This window comes from Chenopodium album, chromosome 14, assembly GCF_948465745.1.
Source record: "Chenopodium album chromosome 14, dcCheAlbu1.1, whole genome shotgun sequence".
Classification (NCBI taxonomy): Eukaryota; Viridiplantae; Streptophyta; class Magnoliopsida; order Caryophyllales; family Amaranthaceae; genus Chenopodium; species Chenopodium album.
In genome coordinates this window covers 51,962,496-51,987,048 of record NC_137847.1, presented here as the reverse complement: position 1 = coordinate 51,987,048, position 24,553 = coordinate 51,962,496, and the positions used below count along the sequence as shown (strand labels likewise).

The following is a 24,553-nucleotide window of genomic DNA, read 5'->3' as shown; positions in this document are numbered from 1 at the left end:
TTAATCAATGCATAGTTTTGAAAAGTCAAGTAATACCACAGTTAAATAATGCCTCCTCCCACGCTAGCTTAGTTTTATCTTTACATCATAATCAAAATAAACCGATAACGCAAACAGTCCAAATTACACCCTGATTGGAAATATTGATATAAAATTATAAAGCATCATGATCTTCGTCATTGTATGATGAAATATAATATATGTATCAGTCCATGCTTAATGATATCAAGTATATGTTATACAGCAATTCGATGCATGTTACATGAACATGTCTAATACAGAGAAAGTTTAATCTTATATTTTGTAGCAAATGAAACAACATAACTACCAGCAGTTTAGTTTATTACCACATTTTTTTTAATAGCAGGGAAGCTCATATATAGTTCGTGTGCTCGACTACAATCCATCGTTATTCCATAGATCATTCGCTTCTATCAGCAGGATCATCCAGTTGTGTTCCTGAATCAAAACAAACTTACAAAAATGAACGACTGCACAAATTATATACTTCCTCCGCCCATAATTATATACAACAAAGAGATATTATTTGTGAGATGTAAAATATTCCTTTGTTGCACATAACTGTGGGTGGAGGAAGTGTTAAAGTTACAAATGGATGGATTTAAATATAAAACTTCAAAAAAAGTTAATATTTCCTCTGTTTTTTTATTAGATTCATCACTTTTAAATAATAGAACTTTCAATTTAGATGCATCACTTTTGAGAGAATATGTGAATATTTGCCGTACCCTTCTCATTCATCAAAGATTAGTATATATACAAGATTAGGCTTCTAGGTTAAGCTATGCGAAACTAGGAAAGATATACACTAAATATATGCAATATAATTACAATAGATTATTTCCATAATCTAACACACCCCCGCAGTCGAAACGGTAGGACTACGAACGTTGAGACTGTCCCGAAAATCATCAAATAAAACCTTTGGCAGACCCTTTGTGAAAATGTCTGCAATCTGGTATCGGGATGGAACATGTAGGACACGTACTTCGCCGCGTTGTACCTTCTCACGAACAAAATGAATGTCCATCTCAATGTGTTTAGTGCGCTGATGTTGAACCGGATTACTAGAAAGATATATCGCACTCACATTGTCACAATAAACCAGTGTTGTTTTCGAAATAGGTAGAAATAGCTCAAGCAACAAATTTCGAATCCAGCAAGATTCAGAAACCACATTTGCAACCCCTCTGTACTCTGCTTCACAACTGGACTTAGACAAAGTGGGTTGTCGTTTCGAAGACCAAGAAATCAGATTATCACCGAGGTACACACAATAACCTGATGTAGAACGACGAGTGTCCGGGCACCCGCCCCAATCTGCATCCGTGTATGATAGAAGAGAGGAAACCGAAGATTTATGCAAGTGTAAACCAAAATCTGTCGTACCTCTAATGTATCGCAGAATGCGTTTCAACACATCCATGTGCTCAACACGGGGTGAGTGCATAAATAAGCAAACCTGCTGAACTGCATAAGAAATATCCGGCCGAGTAAAAGTCAAGTACTGCAGGGCACCACAGAGGCGCCTATAAGAAGTAGGATCGTCATACGGAGCACCCTCTTGAGTGCTCAATTTGCCTTTGGTGTCAACAGGAGTCGGCGAAGGCTTGCAATTTGTCATTCCTGCTTTTTCCAAAATTTCCTGCGCATACTTCTTTTGAGATAAAAATAAACCATTTTTACCTCTAGTAACACCAATACCCAAAAAATAACTCAGAGGACCCAAATCCTTCATTGCAAATTCAGAGCTGAGTCGAGAAATAATATGACGCCGGAGAGACTCCGAAGAAGCCGTAAGCACAATATCATCAACATATAGAAGGAGATAAGCAGTATCATTACCATGGCGATAGATGAACAATGAGGTATCAGATTTGCTGTTTGCAAAACCAATAGTAGCCACAAAATCTGCAAAACGTTTATACCACGCACGGGGTGCTTGTTTCAGACCATAAAGCGACTTCTCCAATAAACAGACATGATCAGGTTTATCTGGATCCTTGAATCCCATAGGTTGATACATGTAAACTGTTTCATTCAAATGACCATGTAAGAAAGCATTTTTCACATCTAATTGATGAATTTGCCAAGACTTTGCTAGAGCGATGCTAAGAACAACCCGAATAGTAGCCGGTTTAACAACCGGGCTGAAGGTCTCATCACAATCAATCCCTTCCCTTTGAGTTTTTCCATCACCAACAAGTCTAGCCTTATGTCTCTCAAAAGACCCATCAGATTTAGTCTTATGCCGAAAAATCCACAATGACCGAATTATATTCACATTTGGTGGTCGCGGAACCAATTTCCAAGTTCCATTGGCAATAAGAGCATCATACTCCTCCTGCATAGCAATTTTCCAATTATGGTCACGAATAGCATTAACCGGGTTCTTTGGAATGGGTGATATGGAGGTAGTAGTATGATGTGTTTGATTTTGGTATTTGGGATTAGGCTTGACGATTCCATGCTTACTTCGAGTAGACATGGAGTGAGTTGGAGTTGGATTAGAGTGAGAGAAAGATGAAGAAGAAAAGTCGGGTGGAATAGGAAGCACCCCTTGCTCGGCCTCACTTGCACCAGTGTGCGATGGAAAACCATCGTGCTGGGCAGTGGGCATGGCAGGAACGGCTCCCCTAGCACCAGCACCCGCTGGTAACCCGGCGGGGATAGCAGGTAGTGGCACGGGGCCACGCTGCTGGGTGCTGGGAGGAGAGCCACCTGCTGGCAGGGGGCTTGGAAGAGGAGAGCTGCGAGAAATGGAGCTGGGAGGAGGTGAAGGTGGTACGGACAGGGGAGTCCGCAGCTCACCCGCGGCCTGGGTTGCTGTGCCGCACCCTGGTTGCGGAGTGGGCTGCCTTGTAGAAGGAGGTGTGTGATCGGAGTCCAACAAAGAGTGCCGCAACAACGGATTGCTTAGAGGACTAGAATAATCACCTAGAAAATCATATGTGTGCGATTGAGGAGTGTGAACCTTAGAGAAAGGAAAACTAGACTCATCGAACCATACATGCCTAGCAATGATAATTTTCCCACTCGACATATCGTAACACTTGTAACCCCGATGATTGGATGGATACCCAAGAAAAACACAAGGAGTGGAGCGGGCTTGAAGCTTATGGATAGTAGATGAGGAAAAAAGAGGAAAGCACAAGCAACCAAATACTTGAAGGTGAGAATAATCGGGAAGTTTATGATATAGAATTTGAGTCGGAGAATTGTAATCAAGTAGCTTTGTAGGCAAGATATTGTGAAGATATGTGGCCATGTCAAGGGCATGATGCCAAAAAGAGGGGGGGATCGAGGCATGACACATAATGGTACGAACAATGTTATTGATCGTTTTAATTTTTCTTTCGGCTTTACCATTTTGAGGTGAAGAGTATGGACAACTAAATCGGAAAACCATCCCATGTTGATGACCAAATGTTGTGAAAGGATCGTTATGAAACTCACGGCCATTGTCACATTGGAAAGATTTTACCTCTCGTTCAAATTGAGTCTTTATGTATGTTCTAATTCGGAGAAATAAGTTATGGACTTGAGACTTGGTAGAGATAGGGAATGTCCACAAAAAATTTGTAAAATCATCAAGAAATAGAACATAATATTTATGACCTTGAGAACTAGAAACTGGAGATGTCCATAAATCACTGTGAATGATATCGAAAGGCATAGTAGTATGAGATGTAGAGTCGTAAAAAGGCAATTTTATTAATTTTCCCAAAGGACAATAATGACATACATCAAGTTTAGCCCTATTACATTGAACAAAATTACTACTACGCAAAGAACTAAGAATTGCATTTCCCGGATGACCTAAACGGGAATGCCACACACTAGGAGACACAACTGCAAAAGCTGACGGAGTGGAAGAGGAAAAAACTTGACGATCCATGAAGAAGGGATAAAGATCGCCATTGCTATTACATCTCACTATTTTGCTCCCCGTCTGCAAGTCCTTCACAGAAAACCCAAAAGGATCAAACTCTATAGAAACTCGATTATCAGTAGTGAATTTTCTAACAGAAATTAGATTTTTGATCAATTTAGGGACATGTAAGACATTTTTGAGTTGGAGTGTGTGTTGGTTAAGAGATTCGTGACCATAACCTGTAATCGGAATTTTGCTACCATCACCAACAATAATTGCATTATTCACATGCGGACGCAAATTAAAGTATGGAGATAAATTACCTTGAGCATTTGTCATGTGAGATGTAGCCCCCGTGTCCATGTAGTAATTCGGATCGGGAATAGACAAAGTGTGCATTGCTTGCTCAATGTTGGTAGGTGCATACCCCGGAGAAGGAGGAGGGTTGGTCACATAGTAAGCCTGTTGGGGACGAGGGCCGAGAACACCGGGCTGATTAGGCCTTGCAGACCACTGCGGATTCTGGGCTGGTCCCTGAGTCGGGTAGGGGCATGGTGGAGCACCCCAAGGCCCTTGATTCCAATAGGCCCAAGGTGGAGGATAAAACCAAGGAGCCTGCTGCTGAGCCGTACCCTGCTGCTGGGGCTGACTTGGCCAGCGCTGCTGTTGCGGCGGCTGCTGCTGGTTGCTCCGGTTAGCGGCGGCGGTTGCGCCACCCCCTTTCCCTTTACTGCCCTTCCCTTTGTTTCTCCGGCCACCGGAACGAGATTGCCCACGAGAAGAAGAAGAGGAATTTTGTGAGTTATCTCCAATGCCCTGCTGACCCGTAGAAGGTGCGTGAGACAGATGCGCTTCTTCATGAGTGTCAATAGCAGGGTCGGTAGCATTGCTATGCTCCTCAAGCTCGAGCATAGAACGGAGAGAGTCAAAAGTAGGCAGAGGGTTCATATGACGAACAGAGGTTCGAAAGGGCCTGTAATCTTCTGATAAGCCTTTCAAAAGTTGTAGAGCCATACGATTATCAGAGACTTTATCCCCTACATTTTTCAGACTATCAGCAAGGGATTTAAGATGCGAGCAATACGCCTTGACACCATCAAATTGCTCAAGCTGAGTATTAGTAAATTCGGCATCAAGTTGTAACGCCCTAGCAGCCTTGTTGTTGAGAAAGAAATCCTTCAACCTTGTCCACGCATCCAACGCTGTGTCATCCGGGTCGATTATCGAATTCATAAGATCAATAGAGATTGTCCCATAAATCCATTGTCGAACTAAGTCATCGAGACGTTGGGTGAAAGCTTTTTCAGCGGCTGTGGGCTCGGTTGGCTTGGCCGTAGAATCCACTGGAGGGGGAAGAATATGATCGATAACCAAATTCGCACGGCAATGAAGTTGGAATAAGGTTGACCATGTATTGTACTGCTTACCTGCGTAATCAAGGGTAATAGGAATACAGGACTTGATGTTATTGACGAGGGTAGCAGGGTGGATCTTTTGATCAGCCATGGAAGAAAAAGGAGAAGAAAATAGTGCGGAAGAGAATTAGGGTTTTTAGGAAAGAAAACCTAGACTCGTGATACCATGAGAGAATATGTGAATATTTGCCGTACCCTTCTCATTCATCAAAGATTAGTATATATACAAGATTAGGCTTCTAGGTTAAGCTATGCGAAACTAGGAAAGATATACACTAAATATATGCAATATAATTACAATAGATTATTTCCATAATCTAACAACTTTCCCTTTTAATTAATACATTAAAGGTCTTACTATAGACTGATGAGATCTCTAATCAAACTATTAACGAAATCAAATCCAAAGTAAAACCAAGATTACTAGCTAGTGAATCTGATCATATACGAAATTTTAGTATCTTCGTTTACCTGTTAGTGAAATTGGTGCTGAATTAGTGGCTGCTGTAGATGGGAGAAACAACAAGGGCTTAACCTCTTCACTTGCAGAATACTTGTTACTGAACGCAAGAGTAGTCTTATATTGAGCCATACAACTACTGTATGTAACATCTCCCCTTAAACTACCGCGAAGACTCAGTAGCTTCTGTCTCGCGCTTGTCAAGCACTTGTAACAATCACTAGCCAACAAGTCCGGCGTACACTGGACCATCGCGTGAAACGAATCAAACCTTGTATACTTGACAACTTTTGAAGCAAATTTTCTTCCGTTTACAACATTCGAGGCTTGGATGGCCAAGGCCTCCATCGTATTCCTTAGAATTTTCATGAAATGAATACGATGCCTACCCTCGATTTTATGATTGTCCCAAGAGGCCATTGACATCCCTGTATCCAACTTGCCAAGAAACGACTCATTCGAGAATCTTATCATACAAAGGTCATACCAAATTAAACCCTCTCTTACATAAAAGGTGTTTTCGAAGATATAGTTTTTAGCAGAATTGATACAACTATAGCAAACTTGGGGATCGACAACATCACCTCGACAAAGGTATAGGCCATGTAGCTGATTGGGAGTTCCGGGGAAGGTAGTACTAAAGTTATAAAACCCGGTACTTAAGGTTTGGGATGTTAAGGTTGCTAGGAGATTTTGAAGGTTGTTTTTTCCACAATTATCGATCGTTCCAATTCCGGATGCATGTGCAAAGACAAAGGAATGATTCGAGGTTGATAAAACACGTTCAAGGCGTAGGAAGATGATAAATATTAATGGAAATATCATCATATTGGTGTTTTGAAGGTGTGGGATGAAGGTGATAAATAACAATGACTACTAGCATGGCTTTTATTGATTAAGTGATAAATTAAGTCAACATCAAGCGTTTTTATTTTTCCTAAAATTAGGGACCCATATTGTTTTGGTGGATACAGGGTGACCAATTAAAATCGATTATTTAGCAAGCCCACTATATTGAATATTACATGAGTTGACTTCAAAGTCACGAGGAACCCTCATAGAAACCCCTATTACTCCCTCCGTCCCCGAATGATAGTCACTTTTGGGTGAAAATCACAGGAATTAAGGAGAAATAAATAAAAGTACATGGGAATTAAAATCCAATCATGTGCAAAACAAAAAGAAGAGAGAGAAACTGATTGTCATTAAAAAGGGAGACAACTCATTCAATTAAGGAACAAGTACAAAGGCAAATATGAGGGTATTTTGGGAAGCACAGATAATACAACCAAAAAAATGAGGGTATATAGGTCATTTTGTAAGATTGTATGGGATCTAAAATTGTGAAATGTGACTAACATTTTGGGTGTCCAAAAATGAAAATAGTGACTATCATTCGGTGACGGAGGCAGTATTTTTTAATCTTTTATATCTCTTTAGAGATGTATTTTTTCAAACCGAGAGGAAAGCGCTAAGACCGCTAATCCCCTCTAGAGAATACCATAATAAGATTAAATTTTGGTTAATTTTTAAAAACCACCCAAAAATGTATCCTTTTTAAAATAACCACCCGTTAAATTTATATTTTTATTTTACCACCTCTTAAATTCAAAAACTACTCAAATTACCAACTATTTCAAAATTCCGGTGGATTTCTCTTATGTGGGCCCCACCTAACGACTCTTAGTGGTAACAGGAAGAAGATGATCAGTAGTAGTGGCAATTTAGATAACAAGCTCTTGATTTTTTTTCATTTGTTTTCTTTTGATTTTAGGTTGCCTTATACTTAATAAACTGGTTTAAAGGGGAGGTGGAGTGAACACATGGTTGATTATAATGCTTAAACATAACCGTTACTAGCCATTGGGTAGGTCCACATACCAGAAATCCACCAGAATTTTGCAATGGGTGGTAATCTGAGTAGTTTTTTTAATTTAAGAGGTGGTAAAATAAATAAATAAATAAATTAACGGGTGGTTATTTTAAAAATGGATACATTTTTGAGTGGTAATTTAAAAATTCTCCTTAAAATTTCAATAATGTTAATAAATGGGTGAGAAAGAGTTCTAATCATGTCCCGTTAAATTTTTTTTTGCTCACATTTCGAAATTTGACTTGGTTATTTTCGACGTTGGATCCTCCAGGTCACATGACTTCTTCTTTTTTTTTTTTTTTTTTTTTTTTTTTTTTTTTTTTTTTTTTTTTTTTTTAATTTCACCCCTTTTCTTCCAATTTTCCTCTAATCACTATTTATTATCAAACATTGATAAAAATGTATCAGTAAACAAAAGAAATATATTAGTCAACAAATGAAAAGTATCAACCAACAAAAGGAACATATCAAACATATTAGCTAACAAATGAAGCATATCAGCCAACAAAATGATGAATTAGCAAACAAAAGCAACATATAAGCCAACAAAATAAGCATATCAACTAACAAAATGAAACATATACTCCATCCGTTTTCAAATACTTGTTCAATTTCTTTATTTGGAAAGTTTTTACAATATTTTATAAATTTCTCTCACCAATTGAGCCCGACAATATTAATTCCATATTCTCTCTACAACTTTTTTTTTTTTTTTTTTTAATTCTTCCACCAACCCCATACTTTATCACTTTCTCCAATTTCTCCTAAAACTCCACGCATGGAGAAATGGATCAAGTATTTAAAAACGGATGGAGTATAAACTAACAAAAGATACATATCTGTCAACAAAAAGAACATATCAGCCAATTAAAGCAACATACTAATCAACTGATACCTGATAGCAGCCAACAAAAGGAACATATAAAAAAGTACATGTCAGTCACCAAAAGAAATATATATTAACCAATACAAAAAATATATTATCCAACAAATGAAACATATTAGCTAACAAATGAAACATATCGGCCAAATCTGCCGCAGATAATCATACATACAGAAATCCTTACACAATACCTTCTCAGTTCCAATGACCTATGACTTCTTTAAATAAATTGCGTTTTTTACCACCTATCCACATATTTGACTATTAATGCATTTCTACTTCGTATTACATATGAAGTACATGATAAATTTATAAAAACTTGATATTTTAAAATTGAAAATTAAAAATTAAAATAAATTTCATAAAATCTCACATAATATTGTTGTGACATTTATGTGACAATGAGAATTTACAATCATATTTGCATTTGTAAGATTTAATTAAAAAATTAGTTTTTGGTCATTTTGTATATTAAAAATTATAACAAAATAATGTGAAATATATCATTTTTTGCAAAATAATATGATTTTATAAAAATAAATACGAAGTATCATTCTTTAAATTTTGTAGATATGATTGAACATCAAAATGCATGATTTAATATGCAGTAATCTAAATGTTATATTGTATTAGTTTGTTTTAATTGTTAAAGAGATTTTTTTATTAATCAGCTGTCACAATAAATTTCTTCGATTAAATAAATTTTGTGGTAAAAAAAAACTTGTAAAATTATTATGCATTTTTGGGTTACATATTTAAATTAACATATATATGAATTATGGTTGAGTAACAGAAAGAAATGTAAAAAAAAGTTGTAATCATCTAATTCCCTCAAAAAAAAAAATGTTATTGTTAAAATATCCACATATAAGTTCACAATTATAATTGTAGAATTTATAAACATAAATAAATCTTTTTAGGGTAATGTTGTATGTAGCCATAACAGCCATGTATAAGCATTAAATGCACTTTTGGAAATTATTTAAAATTAGGAATTTATGACAAAAATACGCGTGAATCAGTGTAATTAGTGTCTATGTTTTTATGATCACTTTAATTCTCTTATCTAACGCTCCAGGGACGCTCATTAGCTTTTGCCTTTTACGATTACTTAACTTTTACTATTTTCAAGTGTAAATTTAATGCTTATATGTATATTTAAGGGCTATGTATAACATTTTCTTTCTTTTTAATACAACTTTATTATCATATTAGATGTGTCATTGGAGTGGTGGTCAAAGTTCAATATGAATACAAAGTTATGGCTTATGCCTCATGGGTTCAAATATTAATGCTAACAAATAATAAATTTTTACGAAGAAAAATTGGTAATTAATAACAGTAGTGACATGGCATCAATAATTTAATACCAATAATACTTTGCATCTTGTATTCTCGGAAAAAGGTAGTCAATTTAGTTATAATTATATGGGGCAAAACAAACTACAATATCATGGCTTCAAAAAAAAAAAAAAAAAAAAAAAAAAAAAAAAAAAAAAAAAAAACCTACATCGTTGATTTGACAACAATATCGACCATTCAGGAAGCAACTGAAAACTTTACCAAATACTTGTACAAGTAAACCATTGCTTTTAGAACACTTATGTAACCGAAAATTTTAGACACTCTTTCATCATACTTGCTCCATATATACTTCCATGCATCAGCTGCCTACGGCAGCGCAACTATGGTCATGTTGATATCCTTAACCTTATTACTTGTGTTTCAACTTGTTATTCCAAGTTCACAAGCTTTTGATTACTTCACCAACCGCACAGGTAGTTCTAATTACACCCAAAACAGTCAGTACCAAAAAAACCTCGGTAATCTCTTAGCCGAGTTAACTGCCAAAGCTTCGCTTTCTGGTTTTTATTACACATCTGTAGGTCAGATCCCTGATAAAGTTTATGGCCTTTACCTATGCCGGGGTGACATTGGTAGTCAAGGTTGTGGCCAATGCGTATACGTAGCTCAAGGTAGTATCCTCAAAGAATGTCCGATCCAGATATGGGCTGTTCTATGGTATGATAATTGCATGCTTCGTTTCTCTAATGAGTCATTTTATCATCAGATGGATGATTACCCAAGTAACGTGGCATGGAACCCTGAAAACATTACTAGTAACGAGACTCGAGCATTTTCTAAGGTGCTTAACAATACCATGATGGATATGACACCAGAAACTGTGAACAGCAAGGTGAAATTTGGTACCAAAATGGCTAGCATCACAGGCTCAAAGAAGTTATATACCTTGGGGCAGTGCACGCTAGACTTGTCAGCAGATGACTGTGGTCGGTGCTTGAAAATTGCGATTGGGAAGCTTCCAATGATGCTTGGAGGGAGAGCTTTGCTACCAAGCTGCAATGTAAGATTTGAAGTCAGTCCGTTTTATGGAAATACAGTTAACACATCATTTTTGCTATCTGCGATCATCAATTCAACATCAACCGTTACAAGAGGTATAAAATTATGCAAGTACTTTTTGTTAGCTTGTAGTGGCAATTTCATAGACTTCATATGTTAGAATGGATTTTTAATGAGAGGATTAACAGTTAATCACTATCATTCGTGTACGTAACCTATCACTCAACTAAGCACAGTTGTCTAGTTTTGCACCATTAGTTTCAAGTGTCATACTGACCCTGTGATGCAAATATCTTACAAGTTAATATAAAGGACTAAATATGTACTCCACTCTTCATTGCCAATTTGCCATTCAAGGTTATGAATAAGACTTTAGGAAGCATCACTTATTGCATAAAAAGAGACGAGTAATAGCGCATTGATACTTTAAATGAACAAATAATAGTGTATCTAAAATCAAAGTAACATATCAAGGGCAGACCTACATGATCCTGTACTGAGCAGTTACAACCCCTGTTTTTTTAAGATGGTCAAGTAAAATTGAATTAATTCTTGAATGAGAATGAAATGTTCTTTCCAGGAAATGAGTCAGATTAATTTTCTCATTAGGGAACTAGTATTTGTTTGTCCATGTACACTTAATTTCACAAAAGGGATGAAAACAACACAACTTTGATTAAAGGATAGGACAACTCAAAAAGTCAGGTCGAGAAACAAAGTCAAAACAGAGCAGAACAGAGGAATAGTTCAGCAGTGACTTTTTGTAGGGAAAATTTACAGAAAAATTGATGAAGAGAATTTAAGTTGAACAAGCAAACTAAATTAACCAATTGAATTCAAAGATGACTAATATTATCAATATGATGTATGAAAACTTTAGTACACCTGGATTAAGCACTGATTACATTGCAGCAGCCACTAAGTGAGGCAAAATACAGCGTATGAAAAGTTTAAAGTAAAACAAGCAAGCTGATTACTGTTTAATTTTCTTATTGGACTAATGATGCAATATCATTTTAAGCTTGACCTAGTGAAAAGTTTTATACCCTCTAAACTTGAATTAGGGGTTCAATCTTCACTAAAGGCACTTTGAGAGTGAGGATCATCCCTTGCCCATCCATCCACTTTCAAAGTGCTAGACTGCTAAGTTACTAACCTAGGCCGAGTAAGCGGAGCTTCGGCCTGGATAAGATACTTATTAACAAGTCCAATATTTTCAAGATTTGTATTTAGTCCAATTCCGTGCAAAATGATAAAATTTTTAAATCTATACCTTAACTATGCAGACAAGCAGCAGAAAAGATTGTCACACATTGCCATTGCTGTCAGCATTCCTGTAATCTTTGCAATCTTGCTCCTGGCTGGAGCTTTCTGTTGCATATACAATCGGAAGGCAGCAACGCCATCTCCTGGTAAATCAAAACTTTATGTTGAACATTCTTCTTTGACAGTCATAAAGCATGCAAAGAACATCACAAAATTCTTGTATTTTAAATAATATCTAACCATTGAAACAGAACTAAAGGAGATAGTTACAGTAGAATCATTACAATATGATTTCAAGACAATACGAGTCGCAACAAATAATTTCTCAACAGACAATAAGCTTGGGCAAGGTGGATTTGGTGTTGTTTACAGGGTAATATTTCTAAGTATAACAAGCTACATATTTGAACACATTTAAATCACAAGTTTTCACTTAAGGTTAATCAAATTTTATTGGAATATACTCAAACACATTTATTAAATCCAACTTTATAGGGAACACTTCCAAATGGACAAGAAATAGCAGTGAAAAGGTTGTCATCCACCTCGGGGCAAGGTATTGCAGAATTCAAGACAGAAGTTCTATTAGTTGCAAAGCTTCAGCATAAGAACTTGGTCAGACTCTTGGGATTCTGTTTGCAAGCACAAGAAAAGTTACTTGTCTATGAGTTCTTGCCTAATTCAAGTTTTGACAAAGTCCTACTTGGTATCATAAAATTAATTGAAAGCAACCAGCATTTCAATTCTGCTTTTGTTTGTAGTATATCAAGATTTTTTTTTGCTAATTAATAAAAATTGCAGATCAAACAAGCACATATCATTGGATTGGGAAACCCGATATAAGATAATAGCAGGAATTGCAAGAGGACTCCTCTACCTTCATGAAGATTCAAGACTAAAGAATACATCGTGATCTAAAATCAAGCAATATTATGTTAGATGAAAACATGAACCCAAAAATATCAGATTTTGGTTTGGCAAGGCTTGTAGGAGCTGATCAAATTCAAGGTGATACCAATAGGATTGTTGGGACATAGTAAGTACTAAGTATATACAAGTTTTATGATGATTCTTGTATGTTGAATTATAACTGTTCATTTCAATATTCTTAATTATAACTTCTTCCGCATTTACTTGACTACTATTGCAGTGGATACATGGCTCCAGAGTATGCAATGGCTGGGCGTTTTTCAGTCAAGTCAGATGTTTATAGCTTTGGAGTAATAGTTTTGGAAATCGTAAGTGGCCATAAGTGTAACTCAACAGCCTTCCCTTTTCATGAAGAAAGTTTACTTCAACGAGTAAGTATGATTCTATAAAGAAAAAACCTTCTTAATCTAAGAAATTATAACTTAGGACAAGGCTTATTAGTTTTCAAACTGAAGATCTGATAGTTTATATGTGATGTGTGAATCTATTCGCCCCAGGCCTGGAGGCTTTGGAACCTCAATGCAGCTTTAGAGTTGGTGGACCTCCGACTCAAAGGTAGCTTCTCAAGTGAGGAAGCGGTGAAATGCATTCACATTGGCTTGCTTTGCATCCAAGAAAATGCAAATAAGAGACCAACAATGGCTCCAATTGTCTCGGCACTCAATGGCTATCCAGTGGTACTCCCTGAGCCAACACCACCTCAGTTAATAGCCACTAGTAGTAGCACTTCTGGTCAATCTTCAACAATATTTTCAGGAAGTAAGGACATCACAGATGTTTATCCTCGTTAAATGAACAGAGGATAGGAGGGAGTAATATGTTCAGGACACATGGTCTTTCTTTTGCAGGGATATAACATTCCAATATTCAGCAAGGCTACAAGTTAGCTAAAAAAGTGTTCAATTACAGGAGGAATTCATTCACATACTCTAGAAACTGTTGGGAATCAAGTAACAGATAAAAACAATATCGACAGGAAGAAAATAAAGTACGGAACAACAAGAAAACAACACACAAGATTTTTACGTGGAAAACCCCTCCTCAATAAGGGGAAAAACCACGGTCCGGATCTCCACGGACGAAAACAACTTTACTAGCAATAATATCGGGAGTATAATGACCACTGCTACAATTACAATATTAGATACAATGTATTTTAGAATAGTCTACACTAAGTACCCTATAACTTTAGTACTTATACTAATCCTAAAATAACCCTTACACTAATATTGTGTTTGCCTCTCTGTCACTTCCTCCCTCACAACTACAGCTATAAATCTCCCTCTCTTTGAGATTATGGCTGCTCTACTATTTTGCTAGTGAGGTTCTCCTTGCCCTCTATACTCACGGCAACATGCTACATTATATATAACAAGATGGAGCTTCTTCATCAAGTTTCCCATCTAGCATCACTACCTTCTTACGTACAACAAGCACCAATTTTGTCAACACTTAGTAAATGTGTCTCCCCCTAGTAGACAAAATGGTGACAACGTCTTCTTGCATTTAAGACTCTTACACTTTGGACTTTTGTGTCCATACACCCAAGTCCCAACCGTCACCTATCTTCTTCATTCATTTCCTTTCCTCTTATTTTTGCTACTATAATTATTATTGCTACTAATAATAATAATAATACTACATCACTAATTGGGATTTGGGGAGATTAACCCAACAGAAACGACATACAGGATCTACTTCTTGCTCAGATACAACATATAGAAAGGACCAGTCATGTTGATCAATATTCTCATCAGAGATATGAGAGGAGCACAATCTAGTTCATACTACTAAGGCAATGCATATATATGCAGAAAAATCATAAATGGGAAGTCCACTTATGAACAAAAAGTGTAGGCGACTGTGGCCATTGTTAAAGATAGAATATATGTTAGAACTTAGAATCCTTATTTTTCCAAACAAATGAAAATAAATATAAGCAAAATGGTTGAATTATTACATAATGAACTATCACATTCAAATCAAACATCCAAAACAAAAATTCTAACTGTATTTAATTTGGTTATCATATAAGGATTTAAAAGACTTTTATGGAATCCGCACTGCAAAATAATGTGATCTATGTTCAGTTTGCTCAGAACTGTAAAATATTGACAAACTAGAGAAGGAAGTTTAGAATTGTACCATTTTGACGAATGATAAAGGTAAGACACTTTCTAAAAAAACAGATCCAATATACTGCAGCTGAAGCAGAGTTCCAGACACAGTTCCAAAACGAACAAACCTACCTGCACACAGAATAGTGCACCATATTTCATGTTAATAACATCAATAATATAATGGCTCCAGTTTCCACTCATAAGTAAATATTGAGTCTCCAACCACCAACCCTGGTTTTATGTCCACACTGGATGTCAAATTGTCAACTTCTTAGTTCACAACAGCATCAAACATCACCAAACAATTGCTACTGGTTAACCTTGATATAAATCTAATATCAGAGGCTAATAGAACAGGTGTGAGCTTTTGAACTTTGAATTAAATACTACCTTTCATTTCTTAAAAAAACTACAAATTCACTTTGTTAAAGATGAATACATGATCATTGTTACAGATGCATGGACCCAAAATATATTAGGTGTGATAAATTGTCTGTCATACCAGATGTCTACAATTTTGGAGCCATTGTTCTGGTGGTCAGACAGTAAGAGATAGAAACATCCGTAATACAGCAGAAAAAAACAGACTTAAAAATGTGTGTTGAAGGAAGGGGGGGGGGGGGGGGTATCTTTAGATAGTTTCTCACAGATTACACATACACTAGCTGAAAAAGTAAAAATGATTCATGGACTCATGCGACAGCAATAGAGGTCAAAAGATGCCGAGACAATACTAGCTTTTAGTAGACTCTGGCAATTTTTTAGCCAAAGAAGTAATACAATATATATTGGCTTTCAAAATCATGCACAAAAGGAATAACAGAATAGACCCACAATGTCATCATAGTTTCTGCCCTAAATAGCAACTAAATTTGTCAATCAGATGTACCATCAGAAGATTACCACAAAACAGGTAACAGCATTTCATCAGCAGGGATTTATCAATCTACTACTACACATTCAGATATGCAAGATATAACAGTGTTAAGAGCTCGTTGATGGTCATTGCTAAATCAGGTACATTTAACAGAAGAACAGCTAGTTCAGAAACAGCTTAGATGTATTCATGATTTTATGCAATCGTGCTAACATAGCTTCTCAATTAAGCTATCTTCCTTGTTAGACATAGCAGGCCAAAGCATGAATAGGCCACCATTCTTGAGGAATGAGATAGATTTACATCTAAAAAAGTGTTTGCATCACCTTAAGGCTTTTAATATTTCTTTTCATTGACCATTCTCTAACTGCTACCAAAGTCTTATAACATTTTTCTTAACCTGTGTCAACTCCACTAAAAAATAGGTTTAGTTGACAAATAGTTATGAGTAGAATATACTCTCTAATAATTCCAAATATCCTGATCTGACATCAGCCTTACCACTTGGCAATTACGTCAATCACAAATAAATTTTTAAACATTATTTGAAATAATATTCAATAAATACAAGAAGCCAGTGAAAAGGATATGCTCGGACTTGACACTTTTAACAAGGCCTACAAGGGCATTGATTAAAGGTTCAACTGATAATCATGTATCAATTTGGTGTCAAAGAATATATAAGACCCATCTGTTCTGAAGTAGCCATATTCCACATTATTGCATGCTCATAAAAGATAAAACAATGTAGTAACAAGCTGATGAAATCTAATGACATCATTTTAGCATATCTCTATTCACAAATACTTCAAATCAAATAATGTATTGTTTGGATAAGAAGTTACAAAGACCTTTGGCTTGGCAAGGCCTGTGAAGATATAATATACAAGATTCAATACTACATACCAACAATTTTGGAATATAACACTATTAAAATAAAGAAAATATATATTTAAAACAGTTTGAATTTATGTATCAATATCAGAAGCCACGTTATATACTTAATTATATTCTTATATACTGAGAATTTTACTACAATATCCTAAGAAGCTAGGCTATAAAATAAAGTAACCTTCTCCATTTGCTACGTCATTACACAAACGTGCACAAAATGAATCTAAAGAATGACAACATTCTTGATTAATCAATCCCAGCAACAGCTATGCTCCAAGCCACTTTACTTTTGGCAACTCATTCTTTAAAATATCATCCCCAGTTTCTCACCCTTGCAAAGATCTTATTTTTGTATGAGGGAGTTACGACAAATGATCATACAATTTGATCATTTCAAACTTGGCTACAGCAAGCTGAGAACAAACTAACACTAACAGTTCTTTGCATTGGAAAATTCAGACGACCCAGCTTTAATTAAAAAATTATTACAGTTCTCACATTGAAAATTTCAAATAGCTGAGCTTCTCCCTAGCATGGAAATCTTATAGAGAAAGATCATTGAGGTTCATTGAATATGAGCAAAAAAAATATTTTCCCATCAGGCCATTACCCAATCAGTAGTCCCTTGCTGAACTTTCTAGGTCAAATAAACTCATTCCTAACACCAAATAAATCCAAATTAATCACTTTTTCAGGTCAAGTTGACAGGTTCAGATTCATAATAAAGCTAAATTCATTAAATCATTCTCTTATACTACTAGATAGTTTCAAGTAATATTTAACAATTGCATCCAAGCCTACAAACAAAGTTATGCTTGCTCTTTGCAATACATAACGGGGCATCTATTTAAAGAAATAATAATAGATCTAGAGCCCCATCTCAGAAAAAGTCAGATATATTGGTTTTAAGTAGCCAGATTTATCTCCATATGCCTTATAAAACAACAAATATAGTCTCTCCCAAACAAGACAGCTGAGCTGGGTTTAATCATATGTCAAAAGTGGCATCATTTTACTATATCTTAAAACCTTTCCTCCTAATCTTTCTTCAAATTCTGCAGCTGAAAATGGTTACTTCACAGATAAATCTTATTGGCTCTTACTGCTATGAAGCTGGTAATTATACACAGAACAGTACATACCAAAGAAATCTCAATATTGTCCTATCAGATCTCAGCGTAAAAGCTTCAACAACAGGCCTATATAATTCCACCAGAGGCCACAGCCCCAACATAGTCTATGGCCAATTCTATTGCAGAGGTGATGTCAGTCATCAGCCCTGCCAAGAATGTGTACAGTCTGCGGCACAGGAAATAGTCACCAAATGCAGTAACCACAAAGAAGCAAGCATTTCGTATGAGGGATGCACCCTAAGTTATGCAAACAGGTCAATATTCTCGCTGTTAAAAACTGATCCTTTTAATTGGCATCAGAACAGCAATGAGAACATATCCAATCCCACACAGTTAGACCAAGTAATGTCAACAACTATCAACAATCTAATCAAGAGGGCAGCTTATAATGAAACTTACCACGGTTATGAAACCGTAAAGGCTCCTCTCCCACCTGATCAAACGTTGTATTGTGTTGTTCAATGCTCCCCTGGTATACTTGGCTCACCTTGTGAAAGTTGCTTGGGTGGCTGTTATAGAGAATTGCAGACTTGTTGCAGAGGAAAAGTATGGGCCGTGATTTTCCGGCCAAACTGCCAAATAAGGTATAATACGTCACGTTTCCATCCTCCACTAGCTACACCTCCAGGACAATCAGGCAAGCAAACATCGCATTCAGGTAAAAACATTAAAAAAAATGGGAAGAACTTTGGAGAATAATAAACCCTTTATAATTACAACTATTAAATATATATCAAATAAGAACATAAATTTTCCATGGAGTATTCAAATTGAATATATTAAAGCACCAAGGCCCTCAACCAAAAACAGACTTAGTAATGCTGTCAAAGGCATAGTTGGGTGTCTTGGCACTATATATATATGTTGTTGACTTAATCTAATATGTTTTGGAGCAGTCAGGACTAGGAGTATACATTTTTACATAACAAGAGCTGTTGTTCCAGCCTCCGGCTTTGTATTGTTGCTTCTCTTCATTATCCTCTTGTTCATGTACAGGAGGAAGAAACAGCACAGACTTGCAGGTATATAACTAATTCATCCCAGAATGTTTTTTTCTTTTTATTTTTCTAGATTATAAGATATAGGCCATGTTTGGTAATTGGCTTTTTAATGGCTTTTTGGTTAGCTTTTGGCTTTTGGCTTTTTAAGGTGGTCAAACAGCCAAAAAATGTGTTTGGTAATTGGCTTTTTAGTCAGCGAAAAAGCTGGCTTTTAAGCCAAAATGAAAAAGCTGCTTTGAGTAGCTTTTTTGTTGGCTTTTGGCTTGTTGGCCCACAAATTATCTAATAAACAGCCAACAACCACCAATTAATTTACCAAACACTTTTGTAAACAGCCAATTTCAAAAGCCATTATAAACAGCCAAACATTCCAGCTGGTCAAACAAGCCAAGTGAACCAGCCAACAGCCAACCGCCAACAGCCATTTGCCAAACAAGGCCATAACCTAAGTCCTATATACATCAGACAACATTACAAATGCTTATTGTCATTCATTAGTAGCAACTGCATTAAAAAAAATAATAATAAAATAAAATAAAACAAATAAATAAATAAATAAAAATTAAAAAAAAAAAAAAAAAAATGTAAAATCTCACCTCGAGAAGAAACAGAAAACAAACTTGTCGTCTGGTGTCCTCACAATAGGTAATCATCAAGTCTGCATCATACACAATCTTGTCATTATTGTTATTGCTGTACTATATTCCCAGTACCTACGGCAAATAGGTATTAGATCAATAACCATGCATGACATGCACATTATACTATCACCTTTCGGTCCTATTGAAACTGGTAGTTTCTTTGAACATTTCTAAGTTACGCAACTTAAATCCATTCCTCTCTCAAAATAAATTAAAATGTATTAATCAAAAAACCAAATCCCATGTCAATTTGAGTTGTATGGATACTTGAATGATGACAGTTATATACGGAGTAGATATATGACAAATCGAGTTATAGAATTTAATATATTTATCTTTCCTACATATGGTTTTTTACGACTCAAATGACTTTAACAAGACTTGACTAAATCCTGCATGGGAGTGCTATTCACTTCAGCATGGTTGTGTTTCCTCAGTAAACTTGTAAAGTGTAAAGTATCATCAATTAGTGAGCCTGATCTCAATAAAAACTTCTCCTTCACAAACTGTCCACTAAACGTGTAGTTGTACCATTGAATTGGAGAGTAGATTATTGTCCAAATAATATAGTCCACATAAAGAAAAAAACAACACTTGATAGCACCACATAAAAGCCTATTGCAACTACTAATAACAGAAGTATTACAGAGTTAATGCTGCATTGTAATTATGGTTTTCCAACTAATAAGAAACTTGTTTTACTGCTGTTTACTCAACCACAAACAATCCTCTTCCAGGCGTCGTCAAATACAGCTTCAGCGTGATTAATTCTGCAACAGATAACTTTTCAAATGATAACAAACTTGGCCAAGGAGGATCTGGAGTTGTTTACAAGGTACTACAAAGTATACGCCCACTCATAACAGCTTTTCAATTTTCTGTGACAAATTAAAGGGTTTTCCATATACATACTGCAGGGGAAGCTTCCAGGTGGCCGGGAAGTGGCTGTTAAGAGGCTCTCAAAAGCCTCTTGTCAAGCTCTTAGAGATTTTGATAACGAAGTTCAGCTAATAGCCAAGATTCAACATGAAAATCTTGTCAAACTGTTAGGGTATAGCTCCGAAGGCAAAAAAAAGTTGCTTATCTATGAGTTTTTACCCAACTTGAGTTTAGACAAATTCCTATTCGGTAATATGTTTTAGCTGAAAAAAATAGTTTGTATTAGGTACAAAGTTATTCAGATTGTAGTTCGTGCTGTCACTCATGATCATGAATATTCTATAGATCCAAAGAAGGTCAAGCTATTAGATTGGGAAACACGATTCAAAATCATAACAGGAATTGCACGAGGACTTCTGCACCTTCATCAGGATTCAGACTACAAAATTATTCATAGGGACCTGAAACCAGACAACATATTGCTAGACGAGGAGATGAACCCAAAGATAGCAGACTTTGGGGTGGCAAGGCACCTGAGAATAGGTCAAACAAAGGCAAAAACCAAAAAACTTCGTGGAACACGGTAAGATCTAAAAGCTTCTAAAAGTTATTGTTTGCATCTAGTTCTATTTTTATTCACTTTTTCACAGATGCACACCTTTGTGATTATTTGAAAACTTTAAAAAAAAAAAAAGTTACTAATTTTGAAATAACACTTTGAAATAGAAGAGATGTCACATAATCACATATAAATGCTTACCAACTTTGGCAATTAAATAAGAGTACTCAGTTACGAGTGAGATATTTTCACCATAACATCCGAATCCTATATGATGGTTACATGCTCCCATGACAAGCCTAAATGTCATAGAGCATACAGCCAGGCTCCAAGTTAAGCCAAAAGGTCTTCCAATTTCTAATATTGGATAAAAGAGTTATTTCACACTTTCACTAAGAATCTTAATGTTTACGGCTAAATATTGTTTTGCAGTGGATATATGGCTCCTGAATCTGCAAATGGTGGAGAATTCTCCATCAAGTCAGACGTGTATAGTTTTGGGGTCACCCTCTTGGAAATCATAAGTGGGCTAAGAAATAGTTTTGTTATTCGCGTACTAAAGAAGAACGGTCTTACGGATCATGTAAGACACCCTATTCCCTATATATATTCATGTTTCAAATTAGCTTCAAAAGGCAACAATAAGTCATAAATAACGTGTCACGTTGCTTCAGGCAAGGAGTCTTTGGAACAGTGGAGATGCCATTGAACTAGTTGATCCATCTTTAGAGAGCAACTTTTCAAGCACTACAGTCATAAGTTGTATCCGAGCAGCACTATTATGTGTTGAAGATAATCCTTCAAGTAGGCCAACAATGAACGGAGTCCTTGATCTCATTCTTCATGACAACTCCGCCTCTAATATCGAATAAAGTTTTGTTGGGTACTTCACCAGCATCATTCAACACAAATACACAAGGCAAGCACATAATTAAAAGGGAAAGTTTTTGGAAGTCAAGAAAGTGAGCCAAGTTCGTTCTTTGTGCCTAGTGTGACACTGACACCCGCGCAGCAAGACATATATTCAGTTATTTACCAACCTTGTTACAAACAAGACTACATATTGTTACAAATGACCTTGAGCACAGAGGAAATTCTCAAAATCACCCCAACACTACATATTCCGGTTTAATTTCAAAAGGACTTTTATGTAGGACAGTCGCATTACCTTTCACATTTCCTAAGATAACCTTCAAACATTACAATTACAATCATTTAAGAGAGATTATACAGCTTAGGGTTGGTCCTAAATTCAAGTTTATTTACAAGCAAAAAAATTAAAATGATTATTGTATTTCATTTTTATACTTCCAAAAGTGTTAATGGTTATACATCATTATATCGAAAATGGAATTGTTTCCAAAAAAAAAAAAAAAAGCTTTTTTTTTTATCTAGGCATTACCCCTAACACTTTAATCAATTAAGCTACTACGTAGTTGACATCTATGTTTCTTCTATTAAGCTGGATTGCCTATATTTGATCGATTACAACTTTGGTTCAACTATCTTCGGTTCTAAGTCAGTGGTCAGTAGAATTGAAAGCAATAAAATGTAATCTGGTCTATTTATGACTTTATGCCAAGCATTATCAAATACCAAGATCATTAACCAATTAACCATATAAACATTATAATTAAACATAACTAAAGCATATTATATAATCAAATGTAACATAACATACTTACATAACCAAAGCATATACCATTAACAATTATTATTATTATTAAATATAACAAGAAGCAGTCAAGCAAGTGCAATTAACATTTAAAATTAAACTACTACCTCAATTTCAAGAAGAGAATTGCGGCAAAATTAAATTAAAGAAGAAAAAAACGGAGATTTACTGATTTAGTACAATTAAAGTGGAAATTACCTCATTATGAACACCACTGAAGAAAGTTTAGATCTTTCCTGAACAAATTGTTGGGCCGCTGTGCCAGAACTGTGGAATTGAAGAGCAAATTTTGAGGAATTTCTGCCCTAAAATGGTTCTTCAAGCAAAACCCAATTTCATGACACTCTTCTCAATAAAATTTTTGGAATTGAAAATAATACTGTAGAATTAAATTCGACTGGGAAAAAAAATGATGTTTACATTTCTAGGTGAATTACCCACGTCGTGTCATTTGTTACACTCGTGTGCTACAGTGCTAGTAGGGAGACTTGAACGGGGCTTTAAGATGTTCTGAGACTTCTGACGGTGTGTTTGGTATGCGGATATAGAGCTGTCAATTCGCGTAAACGTGTTGACTTTGGGTCGGGTAAGAGTGGGTCGGGTCAATTTGGATTAATTTCATAACCTATGCGGGTCGGGTTAATTTGGATTAATTTCATAACCTATGCGGGTCAGGTTTGGGTTGGGTCATGCTTGAGTCGGGCCTCCGGTTCAAGTCAATAATTTGCGGGTTAGAATCAGGTCGGTTCATTCTCGGGTTTGAGTCGGGTTCGGTTCAAGTCAATAATTTGCGGATTATAATCAGGTTGGGTCATTCTCGGGTTTAAGTCGGGTTTGATTCAAGCTAAGTCAATAATTTGCGGGTTATAATCAGGTCGGGTCATTTCCAAGTCTGGTCATTCTCGGATTCAAGTCGGGTTATGTTCAAGTCAATAATTTGCTGGTTACAATTAGGTCGAGTCATTTCCAAGTCATGTTATATTCAAGTTCAACTAACTATAAATAGATAATTATCATTTTTATCAAGCTAATTATTTCCTTTGACTATAATATATACGACAATATACAAGGGAACTATAGTCTATAATTTAGGAAGATAATTATCGCCTTTAATTTGACCATAGAACAAATATATACTATATTTTAACTCTTAAATTTGAGGATGATGCTCCTTTCTTTTCCTGGCCTAGACTGACTTGGTCTCCCTAAACAAAATACTTTGATCAACAATAATAAGGTGGTCTAAATTGCATTTAAGGTGATTTGAAATCGAGTAAGGAACAATCGGGTTGAGTCAATAACAAATCATGTTGATTTTGAGTCAGGTTAGTAACAGATCGGGTTGAATTTTTGGGTCGGGTTAGTAATAGGTCTGGTAAAATTAGGATCGGGTCAATACCAAGTCGGGTTGATTTCGGGTCGGGTTTGTAACAGGTTATGTTAAATTCGGGTCGGGTTCGAAACGGGTCGGGCTGAATTCGGGTCAGGTTAGTAACAAGTCGGGTTAAATTCAGATTTTGACGGGTTAAAACGGGTTAGGGTTAAAACGGGTTAGGGTCAATTTCGTTTCAAGTCGGGTTCGGTGCAAGTTAATTAAATTGGTCGTTGTAAACCGGTAAATCGGTGCAAGTTGTAAACCGGTTAATTGGCCGTTTAACAGCAAATTGGATGGTTCCACACACCCAATT

The 24,553-nt window shown here is 36.0% G+C and overlaps 4 protein-coding genes and 1 pseudogene across 4 annotated transcripts; 3 read left to right on the top strand and 2 right to left on the bottom strand.

The window, feature by feature from the left end:
* Positions 1–208: 208 nt before the first annotated feature.
* LOC145577519 (cysteine-rich repeat secretory protein 1-like) lies at positions 209–6,656 on the bottom strand. Its single transcript, XM_081635005.1, has 2 exons — positions 5,782–6,656; positions 209–459 (listed from the first exon to the last, which is right to left on the bottom strand). Exons 1-2 carry the CDS (start codon positions 6,596–6,598, stop codon positions 422–424), a joined length of 855 nt encoding a protein of 284 aa, XP_081491131.1. The 5' UTR covers positions 6,599–6,656; the 3' UTR covers positions 209–421.
* Positions 3,929–5,401, bottom strand: LOC145579652 (uncharacterized). Its single transcript, XM_081636892.1, has 2 exons — positions 4,219–5,401; positions 3,929–3,982 (listed from the first exon to the last, which is right to left on the bottom strand). The coding sequence occupies exons 1-2, from the start codon at positions 5,399–5,401 to the stop codon at positions 3,948–3,950; spliced, it is 1,218 nt and encodes a 405-aa protein (XP_081493018.1). The 3' UTR covers positions 3,929–3,947.
* Positions 6,657–10,213: 3,557 nt separating the features above from the next.
* On the top strand, positions 10,214–11,050 carry LOC145578332 (antimicrobial ginkbilobin-2-like protein). Its single transcript, XM_081635671.1, has one exon. The coding sequence runs from the start codon at positions 10,214–10,216 to the stop codon at positions 11,048–11,050; it is 837 nt and encodes a 278-aa protein (XP_081491797.1).
* A 1,089-nt stretch (positions 11,051–12,139) lies between these two features.
* LOC145578331 (cysteine-rich receptor-like protein kinase 10) lies at positions 12,140–13,877 on the top strand (annotated as a pseudogene).
* Positions 13,878–18,044: 4,167 nt separating this feature from the next.
* LOC145578330 (cysteine-rich receptor-like protein kinase 19) lies at positions 18,045–22,062 on the top strand. Its single transcript, XM_081635670.1, has 8 exons — positions 18,045–18,768; positions 19,107–19,132; positions 19,822–19,903; positions 20,490–20,587; positions 20,670–20,803; positions 20,918–21,214; positions 21,623–21,773; positions 21,865–22,062. The coding sequence occupies exons 1-8, from the start codon at positions 18,045–18,047 to the stop codon at positions 22,060–22,062; spliced, it is 1,710 nt and encodes a 569-aa protein (XP_081491796.1).
* Positions 22,063–24,553: the final 2,491 nt, after the last annotated feature.

Excerpts from the sequence above, each read along its gene's own strand:
- LOC145579652 (XM_081636892.1), bottom strand. The coding sequence starts at position 5,401 with ATGGCTGATCAAAAGATCCACCCTGCTACCCTCGTCAATAACATCAAG. Across the intron at positions 3,983-4,218 it reads TCACATGACAAATGCTCAAG|GACTTGCAGACGGGGAGCAA; the intron begins GTAATTTATCTC and ends TTTTCTGTGAAG.
- LOC145577519 (XM_081635005.1), bottom strand. The coding sequence starts at position 6,598 with ATGATGATATTTCCATTAATATTTATCATCTTCCTACGCCTTGAACGT. Across the intron at positions 460-5,781 it reads AGCACCAATTTCACTAACAG|GAACACAACTGGATGATCCT; the intron begins GTAAACGAAGAT and ends GTTTTGATTCAG.
- LOC145578332 (XM_081635671.1), top strand. The coding sequence starts at position 10,214 with ATGGTCATGTTGATATCCTTAACCTTATTACTTGTGTTTCAACTTGTT.
- LOC145578330 (XM_081635670.1), top strand. The coding sequence starts at position 18,045 with ATGGTTACTTCACAGATAAATCTTATTGGCTCTTACTGCTATGAAGCT. Across the intron at positions 19,133-19,821 it reads GAAACAGCACAGACTTGCAG|TACCTACGGCAAATAGGTAT; the intron begins GTATATAACTAA and ends CTATATTCCCAG. Across the intron at positions 20,588-20,669 it reads GATCTGGAGTTGTTTACAAG|GGGAAGCTTCCAGGTGGCCG; the intron begins GTACTACAAAGT and ends TACATACTGCAG.